General features: G+C 56.7%; 2 protein-coding genes across 7 annotated transcripts in view; one reads left to right on the forward strand and one right to left on the reverse strand.

Annotated features, from left to right (window-relative positions):
- TNRC18 (trinucleotide repeat containing 18) overlaps positions 1-2,368 on the forward strand; it is a 54,272-nt gene extending 51,904 nt beyond the window's left edge. For all 4 annotated transcript variants that reach the window (XM_085074505.1, XM_085074509.1, XM_085074508.1 and 1 more), the window contains one exon: positions 48-2,368. In XM_085074505.1, coding sequence (XP_084930631.1) covers positions 48-254 — 207 coding nt within the window. In that variant the 3' untranslated portion in view covers positions 255-2,368. The remainder of the gene's footprint in view (positions 1-47) is intronic.
- SLC29A4 (solute carrier family 29 member 4) lies at positions 1,997-14,838 on the reverse strand. Of its 3 annotated transcripts, XM_085074511.1 has the most exons (13): positions 14,324-14,836; positions 12,361-12,527; positions 11,408-11,565; positions 7,487-7,656; positions 7,117-7,248; positions 6,892-7,005; positions 6,685-6,813; positions 6,161-6,235; positions 5,555-5,820; positions 5,333-5,468; positions 4,599-4,786; positions 4,110-4,350; positions 1,997-4,035 (listed from the first exon to the last, which is right to left on the reverse strand). In XM_085074511.1, the coding sequence occupies exons 3-13, from the start codon at positions 11,503-11,505 to the stop codon at positions 3,893-3,895; spliced, it is 1,692 nt and encodes a 563-aa protein (XP_084930637.1). In that variant the 5' UTR covers positions 11,506-11,565; positions 12,361-12,527; positions 14,324-14,836; the 3' UTR covers positions 1,997-3,892. The 3 variants fall into 3 exon arrangements, with proteins under 3 accessions (XP_084930637.1, XP_084930636.1, XP_084930638.1); XM_085074510.1 differs by having other exon boundaries at positions 6,685-7,005; positions 14,324-14,838; XM_085074512.1 differs by lacking the exons at positions 11,408-11,565; positions 12,361-12,527; positions 14,324-14,836 and adding an exon at positions 9,700-9,818 and having other exon boundaries at positions 6,685-7,005.

Consider the following 14,838-nt stretch of genomic DNA (forward strand, 5'->3'; position numbering starts at 1 on the left):
CTAATGGCTCCTTTTCTTCCCACTTCCTTTCTGTTCCTGTTGTGCAGAGAGCTCTCTACCAGTCCTCTCACGTGGATGAAAACGATGTCCAGACCATCTCACACAAGTGTCTTGTTGTTGGTCTGGATCAATATGAGCAGATGCTAAAGACAAAGAAATACCAAGACAGTGAGGACCTCTACTACCTTGCAGGGACCTACGAGCCCACCACGGGCATGATCTTCAACACCGACGGGGTCCCTGTCATCTGCTGACCGCCCAGGGGACACATGCCACCCCCTGGGAAGGGACGGGACAAACCTGAGGACGTGCCTGTTCAGACGACATGATTGTTTCTTTCAATGCTCATTTCTGTGTCACACTACAGACAGGAGAGCGCGAGAGACGCGAGGAGGAAGGAGAGGGCTGAAGAAAGGGGTTGGGGAAGCAGTTACAGGACTCGAGGAAGATGCCATTGGGGGTGGTGGTGGTGGTGGTGCTTGAACCCCAAGGCTCTTCTGGAAGTGGCTTTAAGTAAGGTGACACTTGACCAACTTCTCCCTTCCTCCTTTTGGTCCAGGAAAGCACATGGGTCTCGTGATCATTTCACCAGCGGGACCCCCCGGCAGGAGGGATCCCTTTTGTGTCATTTTCCCCCATCAGTAACTCGGCAGCCGCCCGTGCGTGGAAGGAGCCTCTTGCCTTCTGCGTGCGCTCCTCTCCGTCCTTATATTCCCTTTCCTGCTTAGTTTCGCATGACTCTTTATAGGAAGGACAGGGTGAAAGAGAAAGGAGATGAGTCTCTCTCAGCGCCTCGTCTCGATCCTCTCAGCGCCTTTTTGCCGTTCCCTTTCCCTGGAGGCCACTCCAGCAGCGTGTGGAGCACCACGGGGCAGGGCTGGCCCCAGCACAGAGATGGCAGAAGAGAATCCTCCGGGCTGGGAGGAGCCAGGTGGAAAAGCAGCCAACATCCAGTCTGGGATGCTGCCTTCCTGCTGCCTTGAACTAACAGTCTGAACCCTCTGCAGCTCTGCACCCCTTCTGCCCTGCAAGGGTGCTGGAGGGAGCAAGCAGGTGGCAAGGGGGTGACATGTGGCAAACTGAGACCTCGTCTTGGAGTGTGCAGTAAACAACTGCAGGAAACGACTGGGGAAAGCTGCTGCTCGGTGCCTGGAGGAGAGAAGATCACAGGCCATTGGATTCCAGCATTCCTCACCCAGCTTTACCCACCACGCCTTGCCTGAGCTGAGACGTGGGGCTGCTGGGAAGCCTTTGCCCATCATTTGAAGGGAATGGGGACAGTGTGTGAACCTGGCTGTGCCTGCCTGCGACGTTCCCACAGGCAGAGCCCTGCTGCCACCTTGGGCTCAGGGACCATTCAGCTTCCCCCATCCACAGAGGAGCTGAGCTCCACCTGGGCACAGGCCAGACCCACAGCACCGCCACTGCTGCTCCAGGGTCACACCTGGCAAGAGGGAACACGGAGGAGAACCAGAGGAGAACGATGCACCATCCTTGCACTTAAAACTCCAAGAGACGCACTGATTTTAGCAACTCCCGACTCGCACTACAGATCACTGGGATGTGGAGCAGGGCCTGGCTCGGCCCAGGCTCCGGTGGGGAGACACTTAAGCCAAGGACAGATTGGAAACTCTCCACCCTGGTGCCTGCTGTGTACCAGAGACTGGGGCTCAGGGGAGAGGGACAGCCCCGCAGAGTGACCCCTTGTCCTTTAAACAAACCACATGGTGCTGAGCTCGTACCATCTCCACCCCGGGCCACCGGCACCTCGGCACGGCGGACAGTGACGGTTCTAGCCTGTACAGTTTTAATGTACCAAAAGACTCTTTAGCCCTCCTGTATTATAAGTCTTTAAATGGATTCAACTTTTTAATTATAAATATAAATATAAATATATATATATAAATATAAACTTTTTAAAACTGTGAAAAAAATTATGAAATTATAAAAAACAAAAAAAAGAAAAAAACCCACAGCGGCAGAAATGAACACAGTCTGACGTTTAGAATATTATTTTTTATTTCCTGTTGGATTGTGATTGTAAATGATCTGGGAACAGGCACACCCCCCACGCTCAAAGTGTACTGTACTTCTAGAAGCAAATTGTGTGAGCATATTTTAAAGAGCGAGAGAGAGCGCGCGAGAGAGATTTTATGCTAATGTTAAATAGAAAGCACTTAAAACCCACTGCCTTCTATGGAACACAAGGATATTTCAGACAATCGAGAGGAAAGGAGAGCCAGGTTTTTGTCTTTTTGTTTTGTTTTGTTTATGTTTTGTTTAAAACAATTTTTTTGGCATTCTGTTTGTTGGAGAACTCCGTGTGATCTTTTTTCATAAAAAAAAAAAATTAATTGAAAAAAAGTAACCCAACAAAGCATCTTTCTTTGTCTCGCTTGTCCTGACCGCAGGGTTTTTCTCCCCTTGGTGGCAACGATGGCTTTTTGGCTCAGCCCCTGCCCTGGGGAAAGACACAGCCCAGGTGGCTTTTTGGGGAGAACCCGTCTATGTGACACGGTGGCACCGATGGACAGGATGGGACACCGGAGCAGGGGTGTCTGCTGGATAGGGGCTGGAGGTGTGAGTCCTCCTTCTGCCGCCATGCTCGTGGCACCATGTGGTGAGGATGAAATGCTGGATTTGCTCTTTTTGGTGTGAGCTGCACTTCATGGAGGCAGGAGCTTGGCATGGCCAGACCCTCTGGTGCTGCAGGGGCGAGGCTGGGGGCCTGGCCTGGCACTCACTGGCTCCTTGGGCCCGATTCCCTGGGAGGTGGCACCTGCCAACTGGCACAGCACGGTGCAGCCAGTCCCAAAATGTGGTGTTGGCACCTTCCCCTGCTGCTTTCTGCTCCTCTTGGCCCATTGCCTCTCCTGTGTGCTGCACATGGCAGTTTAAAGGCTGACAGCAGTTTGGTGTAACCGGTGACAAGTTCAGCTGCCCCAGGTGACAAAGGGGACCCTGGAGATGGAGAGCAGCACAAGGGGCACCCCAAGACCCAACAGGACAGGCAGCAGGCACCACCCTGTGTGTGTTTGCCAGCCCAGTCCATCACCAGCAGCCAAGTGTCCCCAGTGGCAGTGGCACAGCTAAGGACCAGCCATCATTGCAAAGACATTTAATTATTTAATCAGCTTCACTTATGTCCTGTGTAATAAGTCCTGAAGCTCAGCAGTGGCCTGTGGGTGGCACTGGCAGTGCTGTAGCCTTGGGAACCCCCCAACCCCTTGTGATGGGGCAGATTCACAGTGTGAGGTGGGGGGAGGCAAGACCCTGCCTCTCTCACAGGGAGGGTAAAACATGACACAATCAAAAAAAAAAAATTTTTTTTCCCCAACCGTCAGAAGTGAACGGGACTTTTACACAGCGATTGGCTTATTTAGGGAGGAATTGTGATTTCAAGCCATTCTTGGTGAAAACCTGCAGCACCATCAATGAAAGTCGAGACCCACCTTCCCAGAGCCACTGGGGACTGAAGGAGTGTTTCCTTCCTCTCTTGCTCCTCTTCTTGCTCACCAGCCCTCCATGACCCTCCTCCCAGTGCTGGTCCTATTCCCTTTGGGATTTGGCAGTATTTTCTTCCTCCTGTCAATGGCTTGGCTCAAACAGAAGATCCCCAGCCTTCACTGGAGAGCTGCACATTGCTGATGGAGAGACCCCCAAAAGCAACAAGAACTGTCCCCTGGGGTGGGAGGAATGTCACCCCAAGCAGTGGCCCTGTGCAGTGCCTGGCTGAGCAGCACCGGCCGTTTTGGGATGCCACGGCCCTGTGCCGACAAGACACCAGTCCTTGTCCACCTGGGGTGGCTTTCTGGCTCCAAGGAGGATATGTGGGGCAGTGGGGATGGTGGGCAGCAGGTCCCATCCTGTCCCCATGGCCCCACCCCAGGGCTCAGTAGCCCGTGGTAAAGGAGCCGTTGGAGGTTTCAGTGTAGAAACAGCTGCTGTGGGAGGTACTGGTGAGGCTGTAGGCAAAATAGGCCACGGCCGAGCCCAGCGTCAAGCCCGTCATGTAGGACACTGTCATGGTGTTCCCTGTGGGAGGGGACACGGCGTGTCAGGGTGCTGTGGCCACACCACATGGCATTCCCAGGAGGGCTCGGTCCTACCTGCCAGCTCCCGCTGCTCCGGGCTCACTTTGCCTGCCGCCAGGATCATGGGGACACTGCCAAAGTAGCCGTTGGTGATGCCCATGAGGAGGGAGAAGATGCAGGGCCAGGCGGGGTGGCCGAAGGTGGGCTGCCCGTTGGGGTAGACGCACATGATGAAGAGGGGGATGAAGACCACGCGGAGGCAGGAGTAGACGAGGAGGTGCGTCCCTCTCCAGTCGTAGGGCAGGGCAGCCAGGATCTGCAGCAAGGCATGGGACACTGTTGAGGGGGTGAGGAGGCTGGGGAGAGCCATGCAGTGCCCAAAATGGGGCAACAAGGAGACGAGATGGTGGAAAGACCAGCTGCTTGGGGAACCCAACCTTGGCTGTGTTCACACTGGTTAGACACCCACGGGTGGAGATGACCCTCGCTGGAGCCAAGTGGCTTAGAAAAAGGACACAAAAGGAGGCCAGACCCCCACTGTGCTGGCTCTGGCCTCTCTCCTACCTTGCCAACGAAGTCAGAGAGGTTGAAGATGGCCATGATGAGGATGGGGAGCCATTCCCCCAGCGTGCAGTTGTGGATCTCTGACTCCAGCCCGGGAAAGAGGCACAGTGTGATGAAGTAGGTCATGGCGATGGAGAGCATGTAGGCCCAGATGAGGCGAGACACGACGTAGCGGTAGAGCAGCATGTCTGGCAGGGACAGGCAGCAGAGCTCAGCCAAAACTGCAGCCCTCCCCTTGCAGAGGCTGGCTGATCCCCAGGATGCCTTCCAAAGATGAGTTAGCCCCATAGTTTCAGCCACATAATTAGGAAAGGGATCACAGAATTATAGAATGGTTTGGGTTGGAAGAGACCATTAAAGATCATCCAGTTCCAACCTCTTGGTGATGAGCAGGGACATCTTCCACTATCCCAGGTTGCTCCAAGCCCTGTCCAACCTGGCCTTAAACACTTCCAGGGATGGGGCAGCCACAGCTTCTCTGAGCAACCTGTGCCAGGGCCTTCCCACCCTCACAGGGAAGAATTTCTTGATAATATCTCATCTAATCCCATTCTCTTGTCAATTTGAAGCCATTTCCCCTTGTCCTGCTACTCCATGCCATTTTCAAAAGTCCCTCTCCAGCCTTGGGGATGATCCTCCCCCAAAAACTCTGGGTCACGAATCATTTATTCCACCCCACAAAATGCAGCAAACCCACCCCATGGGCATGGCTTGGCCCCGAGCCCACCACTCACCTCGGAAGCTGGGCCAGCTCCTCTTGATCTTGGGCCGAGGGACGTCGAAACGCATGTAGGTGCCACTCCCAGCCAGCTCAGCTTCGGGGCCAGGGCTGCCCCGGGGGGAACTTGGCTGCCCCTGCTCCCGGTTTTCCTGGATGAGGGGAGAGGGGACAGCAGTGCTGAGGGGCACTGGCAAAGAACCCCAGGGGCCAGCAGGGAAACCCACCCTCGGCTTACAAATCGGATGTCCTCAGAGGTGACATCGTGGTGGACGCGGTAGCCGGTCCCTGGCTCGCCAGCCCCGCGGCTCTCGGGGAGGCCCTTGCGGGAGCAGTCGGTGTAGTAGCGGACGAAGCGCGTGCGCTTCACCAGGAGGTGCAGGATGAAGCACGTCAGCTCCATGCCGATGGAGATGAAGAAGAAGATGACGGTGTTCTCCTTCTCGTCCGACAGCAGCAGCTTGGTGAAGATGCGGCTGAGCGAGATGATGACCCCGGCGGTGCCTGGGTGTGTGGGAGAGCTGTCGGTGCCAGGCCCCACTGAATCCCAGCTCAGGGATCCCCATCTTCCCCCCACCGCGTGGATGTGATGCTTCCCGGTATGGAGGAGGCAAGGGCAGTGATTTCGGGGTGATGAAGCTCCTGGCAGATCTCCACCCCCAGTTTTGTGCGGCATGCAGGGATTTAGAAACCATTAAATGCCCTGATTTGCTGGGGAGCACCCTGGGGTGTCCCTGATCTGCTGGCAACCCAGCTGGGCTGTGCTGGGGCCAGTGGGGACCCAGGTGTGACACACCCCAGGAGAAGGTGTGAGGTAGACACGGGCAGAGGACGCAGTACTTACTCTCGCCTGTCATCACTCCCTGTGTGTAGCGCTTGGGCAGCAGCCCCGTGTAGCCATAGAAGCTGGATTGCTGCACTTCAGGAGAGAGGCACAGAGGGGAGAAGGAGGGATTATTGCTGCACCCAAAACCCTGGGAAGGGGGAAGGAACCCCGGTGGGAGCCCACGTGCTGTGCCAACTGGGACCTGCATCCTTCCCAGAGCCTCCTTGCCCCAAAAGCAGGAGAGCCTTTTTTCCCTCCCTGGATGCTCCACTATGTCTGTTCCCACCATGAGTGGCCACCAGGAGTGTGGGCTTGGGATGCCACCATGGTGTCCCAGATCAGTGGTGTTGGTGACCAATGCATGGTTTGGTGCTGCTGCCCCTAGCCAATCCCACAGTGCCTGGACAGATGTAGAGGGGATGGAGCAGGACATGAGGGTTATAGAGATCAGAGTGAGAGGTTGTCCCAGGAGATCATGGCTTGGGAACGGGGCTGTTTCATCCTACCTGCCACATCCCAGCCCCAGCTGCTCTCCCACATACCTGTGCAGCCAAAGGCCACCACCCCGACAGCCACCAGGTTGATGGCGTAGGCTTGTCTGCGGCTGAACAGCTCCAGCCACACGTCGCAGATGCTGACAAAGAGCAGAGGCCCCAGGGCAAACAGGTAGCCTGTGGGGGGAAGACAGAGGTGGTGGCAGGGGGACAGCATGGGGACAGCACTTACTGGGGTGCAGGGACCCCACTCACCCACGGAGATCCGGGTGTGCAAACTCAGCAGCTCCACCAGCGCGTTGTTGAGGATGACTGCCACCAAGGCCACCAGGATGTAGGTGAGGCTCATGTCAAAGACAATGGAGGTCCCTGCAGACAGGCAGGTGATGGGGGGACAGGAGTTCAGCTCCCTTGGAAGTGGGATTGAGCTCTTTCCAGGTTTGGGGTGTCAGGGAAGTGCTGGAGCTGCTCCAGACCTACCTGGGTATTTATGGTGCAGGTAATCCACATCAGTGATAAAGCTGTTGTAGGGCAGGAGAAATCCCACCCCAGCCAGCAGCATGGCAAAATAAATCCCATGGTATCGATCCTGGGGCTCGGGATCCTCAGAAACTGCCCCAAAAGGTGAACGAAAGAGAAAAAGACATGACAGTGACTCCTTGGCAGCCTGCAGAGACCACTGTCACGGGACGTGCTGGTGGCTCACATGGGTACAAAAAGGGATGAAAAAAGATAGTGGGCAATTTAGTGGCATTTCAGGCTATTCGTGGCTATTAAACCCACCCCAGGAACTGCCTAAGTGGGTGGGAAACCAGCAGGGAAGCCAGCTCCTGGCTTTGCCTGCCCTCACCTGGCTCCATGAAGGTGAGGACACCCTTGGCCTGGCTGCCCCGCTGCAGCTCATCCTCCTCCAGCTGGTAGCTGTCGAAGCTGAAGCTCATCACCACGTTCCCCTCCGGCGTCGCCGCGGGGCTCAGCTCCTTGAAACGCTCAGCTCCCACCGAGCCCATCCTGGCCAACCTGAGAGGGAGGGACAGCAGTGACACCCCCGGGGTGCACAGCAGGGGCCTGGCTCCTGTGTCCCCCCCAGGTGATGCCAGGGGTCTGCAAGGGACAATGGCACGTGGATGGCCCTGAGCCTTCGCCACCTTGCTGTATCACAGCAGTTCTGATGTTTTTTCCACCTGGAAAGATGATTTCCCCGGGGAGAGTGGGATCCACCAACCTTCGGAGCAGAAGTTTGGCTTTGGGGTGGCGAGCAGTGCTTGTGGGGGACCCACAGGAGCCACCTCGAGGCACAGCACCTCACTGGTGCTACCGAAGAAAAGCGCCACTGTGATTTCCAAAAGCAATTAGAGAAATTAATGGATGAAATCCACTCACGGAGGATGGCTGCAGGGAAGATCACGGCTGTCTCGGGAAGCCCTCACTCCCTGCAGGCAGCACATTTACTCTGCTTTATGCCCTTTTCAGCATCTCTGGTTCCCAGAGCTGGGGCAGAGACATCAGCCTGGGCAGACACACTCCTGCAGCCTTTCAGGGAGGGGATGGGATGGGATGTGACCCTGCTTTTTTTGGATCTGCTTCTCTGAGGGATCACAGCCCAGCATGGAGCTGCTCAGAGAGCTCCCAGAGAGATCCAAGCATCATGCCTGAGAGGGTCCACACTCAATGCATCCCAAAATGAGCTCTCCAAACACCTGGCACCCTCCAGTGACACCACCAGAGCCAACCAAAACAGGGTTCATCCCCGGGGAGCAGCCCAGGGGGTGCTCTGAATTCCTTGTGCCTGTCACTCGATGCCAACCTGTCCCCAGCCCAACTCCTGCAGATCTCCCTGGCATTCAGGGGTGGTGGTGGTGGTGGTGAAAAAATCTCCTCCAAGGCAGTGGGTTGAGTCAGGCAAGGGAAGAAAAATCAATGGCAGTGATTTCTTTGGTCTCCCTGCCAGACATGGCGTTTGCAGGAGCAGAGAGGTTTTCCAGCTGCTGGAGGGCCTTGAGGCAAGAGGGCAAATGTGGTGCCCACAGACCCTGTGAGTGAATCCCTGGAGCCTAAAACGCCTCTCTTGCAGCAGGGATGGGTGCACAGGGCAGCACGGCCACTGCACTGAGGCTGCACTGAGGTCACAGCACTGCTGGGGGGCTGGGATGATGTTCCCCTCCTGCACCATGCCGAGTTCACCCCAAGACCCCCCATCCCAGAGCCCCACGAGTAGAACCACTCAGCAGGGCACGTTATTTTGGGGACACTGCTCCATACCACTGCTCCCAGAGGAGCTGTCTGTAACCCCCTTCAGCCAGCACCTTCCTATGCCTGCTGCCGCCCCAGGTAACAAAACCCCGTGGGAAGCATCTCCCGGGATGCTCGAAAGCCTGTTGCAAGGTTTTTCCCTCGGCGAAATCCCTGCTGGAGAAGGTACCAGCTGGAAAAGCCTCGTACGTACTGCGTGTGGCCCAAACTTCCCGGGGCCGGGAGCAGAGCGGGATGCGGGATGCGCTGCACAGCCGCGGCGCTGGACCAGCCTCCGGCACTCTCCGCCTCGCTCCCCCGAGCATCCCTGCGCCGCCGTAAATTGGATTTTCTCCTCCCGTTGGATTTACATACGTCTGCCCCAATGGATTTACACCCTTTCTCCCCGGTGGCCCCGGGGTGGCAGTGGGGGTGTTTCTCCGCAACGGGCAGGGCTGGGAGGTCTCTCCCGTGAGGAGCCCTTGCCCCGCTGCCCCCGGTTCTGCGTGACCCCCGGGCACCGCAGCCCCCTCTGTTAGGGCACAAACGCGGCTTTTGCTCTGGCAAAAGGGTCCCCGACATCTTGCCAGAGGCGAAGTTGCCATCAGCGGGGCGAATTCGGTAACCCACGTCCCCCGTGTGAAGGAGAAGCTCCTGGCTGGGGGGATGCGGGGAGCGCGGCTCCGGCCGCGCCCGGAGGATGCTCGGGAGGGCCGGGGAAGATGCTCGGTGGGGCTCGGGCGGGCAGGGGCTCGGGGCGGCGGCTTCCCCTCCTCTCCCCCCGCTCCCCGGCGGTCCCGGCCGAGCCCAACAGGTCGCGGCGGTTCTTACCTCGCTCCGCCGCGGCGGCTCTGCGGCACCGGCGCTGGCCCGCCCCGCTCAGCCCCGGCGGCCGCCGGCCCCCGGCCCCGCCATACCGGAGCCTCCGCCGGGAGGGGGCCGGCACCGAGTGCGGCGGCGGCGGCGCGGAGCGGGGGCGGCCCCGGGTCTGCCTCCCCCCGGGTCTGCCTCCCCCCGGGTCTGCCTCCCGCCCGCCCCCCGCTCCTCCCCCGAGTCCCCCGCCCGCCCGGGGCCGCGGGAGAGGCTTTCCCGCTGCACGCCCATACCTCTGTCTATAGGCACCGCCTATAGGTACTGTCCAGTGGTGCCTTAGAGGGGTTCCGGAGGTCCGGAGCTAATTGCAAAGAGAGATTAATCAGGAAGAAAGAGCCGGTGATTTCATTCAGGGGCATGAGCTTTTCAGGGACAGGGTCATTTCTGCCCTGAGAAGGGTTTTGTTGTAAGAGGCACTGATGGGATCAGGGTGGATGGGTGGACGGACAGATGGATGGATGGATAGACAGGAGAATAGATGGTCAGAAGGATGGATGGATGGATGGATGGATGGTGGGTGGATGGATGGATGGATGGATGTATTGCAGCTCTGGCTAACAGAACAGAGCAATCCCCCAGGTTTTTGAGCAAACAGCTGGGAGGGTCTTTACTCCCCTGCATAACCACGAAGTGGAAGCAGAGGAAGAAAGGAACCAGCAGCATGGGGTAGTGTGGCTATCTGTCCAGGGAGAAGACACGTGTCCCCAAGGCAGGTGGTCCAGGCAGGGACCCCGTGGGTGTCCCTACCCCTCCTGGGCTGGGTGAGCTGCTCAAGGCTGCAGGCTCCATCACTGGGATTTGTTGCTATTGGGTTTTCTCCAGGAGCAGTAAGGTACAGAGGGGGTACCCAGCAGGTGCCCCCTCCCACTGAACTGGGTGAGACCCCTGGGGGATCAGCCCTTGCTGGGCTCTCCCCACCTGGATCATGGGAGGATGGAGGCAGCAGGAAGGAGGAGAGGAACCATCTCTGCTCCCGGGCTGTGGCTGCACCGCGCCGGGCTGTGAATTACAATCTCCTCGCAGTCAATAAATGCTGCGTTGTGTAAATCAGCGTGCAGGGCTGGGGATGCTCTGCTGCTGCTGCTGCTGCCAGAGGAAATTAGAAACACAAGCGCCTGTGCCGCCTCAGCCACACTTGTGCCGGGAGCAGGGCTGAGACAAGGGTCTCCTATAAATTCATCACAGGGAAGAAAACAGGCCAGGTGGAAATTTCCATCTTTTCTCCTTGGCTGAAATAGTCGGAGTTTGGCTCAGAGCTCACCTGACTGTTGGGCCAAGCACAGCCTGGAGCCAGGGCTCAGCCTTCCTTGCTCCCCTCTGGGCTGAGCACATGCACAGCTTGGCCCCCTGGTGCAAAGGGAGATTTTTTGGGCTGTTTGCTTTGTCACTTTTGCTCAGCTCTAATTTCATAGCATCATTGTAAAATCTCAAAGCACCTAATTCCCCTTGGGGTACAACCCCTTGCTCTATACCGGACTCCATCACCCTCTCCCAGGAACCTTGGAAATGTTAAAAAAAAAAGGGGGTGAGTGTGATTGGGGTTCCCTGGCCGTGCCTGCCACTGGTTGGCACCCTGACAGTGAGAGTGCTCCATGAAAAGAGCAGGAAGAGCTGCAGCATATGTGCACCCGCCTTTTCCTGGCGCTCGCCAGGCAGCATTACTCACCACGGGGATTCCCCCCAGGAGCTGGTTCTCCCCATTCCAAAGCCCCAGGAATAGAACCAGGGGTGGTCCTTTAAAGACAGCCAAGCTGAGGGGAGCATCTCAGCTCCCAAACAGATGTGGTGCTCTCTGAGCCGTGGGGAGACGCTGCAACCAAACACCTGGAGGCAAAGATCAAGCTGCTGAGTTTTGGCATTCTCTAAAAATCACACAATCAAGAGATCCCCATTTCAGGGGACAAGGGGGCTTCCCTTTCAACTACTCCTGCTGTGAGTGTGACAGAGCCATGCTGGGATACCCAGGGAAACTGATATAGCTTGGAGAGCTACAGGGAAACAAATCCATCAGGGTGAACTTCTCTGGGTGCTTTCTCTCTGCTTACCCCATCCCCGGGGGCAGTGTAAGACCCAAACAACATTGTTCCCCCCTCCCAAAATGCCCAAGGTGCCCCCTGAGCATGGGCAGGCTCAGCTGCCTCTGCCTGACAAGGGGGTGGGTGTCCCATGGGCTGGGCTCTCCTGGAGTTTTGCTGGGCTCGTCAATTTTTTAAGCTGGCCCTGAATAATTCAGCTTCCACATAGCTGGCTCAAGGTTGGTGAGCTCAGATGCTCCTTGGGTTTCTGCTTGACCCACTTTAACAGCCAGGAAAACCAGCCAGGCATGATGCTCCTGGTCCTAGGCATCCTGGTCCCTGTGGCATGAGGGACATCCCTCACACATAGCCCCAGCCTGGAGTCTTGCCCCTGCACCCCACATCCAACAGCCTCATTCCTCACCTACACTGAAGATTTAGAGGCATTTTTTTCTTTCTCCCGCCTCTCCCTGCTGTCCCATGGCTCCCAGCACGAGTGGGTGCATCCGAACAGCTTTTTCAGGATCACAAACAGGGATTTGCTTGGCTCCATGAACCAGCCAACACCCTGTGGCCACCAGCTCCTTGCTATGCAGAGCCTCACCTCACTTCCCAGGAGCCTGGATGAACATTGACTAATCCTGCCGGCAGAATAAGAAGCTGCTGATTCATTTGGCTCTGGGATGCTGGATTAGGACGATCTCCAGAAATGTCCTGTATTGTTGTTTTTTTCCTTGCCCTTCCAGCCGAGTCAGGTTTTATTAATCATTGCTGTTGCAGAGAGGAGAGGAAGGAGAGACCTTTCAGATATCTGCACACTAAAAACCTCAAGCCAAGGCTTCAAACTCTTGGGGACCACGGGAAGGGGCTGTCCCTACTGTCCCCATCCCTGTGGGCACAGCCAGGAGCCATCCCTTGGTTAAGGAGCTCTTTAACAAAGCTGTGCTCGCCCTGCCAGGGTGCCCTGGTTATTCTGAGCCCAGTGGGTGTCCCCTGTGCACCAGCTGAGGTGGGTGACACTGGGGGAGGCAGGCAAAGGGATGAAACATCTGCACCCCTCCTCCCCCCACCCTCGCTCGGTGCTCCCGGGAGTGCTGTGCATCCATCTTTTCCGCTTCACGGGAACAGGAGGCTGTTCTCAAGCCTGCAATCCCCTCTTGGAAAAGCTCCTTTAAATAGCATTGCATCCTTTGCATCTTTCCCCGGGGTCTGCTCCCAATGCCGGCCGAGCGTGTCGTGCCAGCACCAGGAGCATCCTCGGCAGCAGTGGCTTTGCACTGAGACGTTGGGGATTAATCAGGGATGTTGCCTCTTGGCCAGAGTCACACTTGGGGGATTATTGGGGCCTGCAAGGAGCGGGGAGTAGCCAGGGAATTTGTTCCATGCAAGTGGAGGGGTTTGTCACAATCCGATTGCAGGCGAACAGAAATCCCCACTGCTGGCAGGAGCTCAGCACGGGAGGCCGCAGGGATTAACTGGTTTTTTCCCCAAGCTTTGCAGCAAGGCTGGGGTGGGAGGAGATGCTCTGAGCCCAAAGCTCTTGGTTTAAAACCTCCAGGGAGGTGCAGGGGCTGAGCTGAGCATCAGCTTTGGGGCACCCAAACCTCATCCCAAGGCGAAGAACCAAATTCCTTCACGTGGATGCCCCAATTCTCCTGCAAAGCATTACTCTGCATCCCTCCTGCCCTCAAACCAGCCTGGGAGAGCTGGAGAAACCCTGGGAGGATACCCATGGCCTTTGCATTCCCCTCGCTGCTCTTTGTTGGAACAGATTTGCATCCATCACTAATTAATCCAAGATGAGCTCCTAATTCAGCTCCTTGATTGCAACTTTGCATAATTGCTGCACGCACAGGCAGAGTGGCAGGACGGGATAAAAAAAGAGACAATCAGTGGTGGGCGTAGAGGAAACAACGCCGGGAAGGGCCGGTTCAGCTCGCTCCCACTCACCGGGCTATTTACAGACACAGGTTGGGAGAGATTTTTCTCTGGAAGGAGAAAATGGTGACAGTTACCCTTGGAGGGGGTGTTTTCCTCCATGCTATGCTCACAAAGGGCCTCACCAGCAGCCACAAAGCCCTCAGGCAGTGGGAAAGCCAGGAATTACAAGCCAAGCCTTTTTGCTATTCCTGTCATTGCTGCCCTCCTCCCCCAGCTCCCCTGTCCCCAGTGTCTCAGCACCGTCTGGAGGTTTCACAGCCAACATTCCACCAAGGTGAGCAGGGCAAATACATCATCCTGAGGAGGGCTCCAGGCTGCTTCCCCAGTCACTGGACACATCCCACCCTGTGTCTGTGAAGGCTGTTAACCTCCCCAAAACAAGGCCCAAAGGCCATCCCAGGGACCACAAAAAGTGGGAAATACCCTGCTTATCCAGGGCTGCAGCTGGGCACCGAGGGGTGATGCGCCCTGAGCCCCACTGCCACGCAGCATGGTGCACATCGATTGCACACACAAAAATCGATGCTGATACAGGCTCAGGGGTTATTTTGGCCTTCTCCTCTTCCTTCTCCACTCCCATCCCACCCAGAGCCACCCCCATCCCGCAGCTGAACACCTCCACGCACCCCGAAAGCTGAGCGACAGGGCAGCAAACAGCGGCAGACAGGTCAGCCTCGCGCTCCCTATTCACGGCCCGCCCTGCAAAAGAAAAGCTACTTTCAGCTCCAGCCTTTTCTCTGGAAAAATGCAGCTCCCAGCACCGAGGCCCCTTGCCTGGCCCCACGGAGGGGGTTGGAAGGGGGTTTGGGCAGCCAGGCTGGCCCCACCACCCCTCTTAATCAGCCGGGGCATGCATGAAGCCTAATGCTGTCGCGAAGATTTGGGCACTATTGACACACACGGCGCATTAAACGCCTTACGGGGGATTTGCATAAGCTCGGGGAGGGAGGAAGAGCGCCGAGAAAAGTGTCGACAATGGGAAAGTAAATGCATTAAAGTGCTTAGGGGGAAAAAAAAAATCTGATAAAGGAATAAACCAGTTAAGGGAATATATTACTCATAGCCCCGTTATTCAAATCCTGCCTTATAGGAAATCCTCTTAAAGCGATCACCTGATTGTGTGTTAAATTCCTAATTGAAT

The sequence above is a fragment of the Lichenostomus cassidix genome, chromosome 14, assembly GCF_008360975.1.
Source record: "Lichenostomus cassidix isolate B80296 chromosome 14, HeHo_3.0, whole genome shotgun sequence".
NCBI lineage: Eukaryota > Metazoa > Chordata > Aves > Passeriformes > Meliphagidae > Lichenostomus > Lichenostomus cassidix.

What these genes read in the sequence shown, in the direction of transcription:
- SLC29A4 (XM_085074510.1), bottom strand. Translation starts at nt 11,505, where the DNA reads ATGCTCCCCTCAGCTTGGCTGTCTTTAAAGGACCACCCCTGGTTCTAT. An exon ending in GGTGGCCTTTGGCTGCACAG is followed by an intron (nt 6,236 to 6,684) that starts GTATGTGGGAGA and finishes TCTCTCCTGAAG; the next exon opens with TGCAGCAATCCAGCTTCTAT. An exon ending in CCTCTGAGGACATCCGATTT is followed by an intron (nt 5,469 to 5,554) that starts GTAAGCCGAGGG and finishes CCCCTCATCCAG; the next exon opens with GAAAACCGGGAGCAGGGGCA.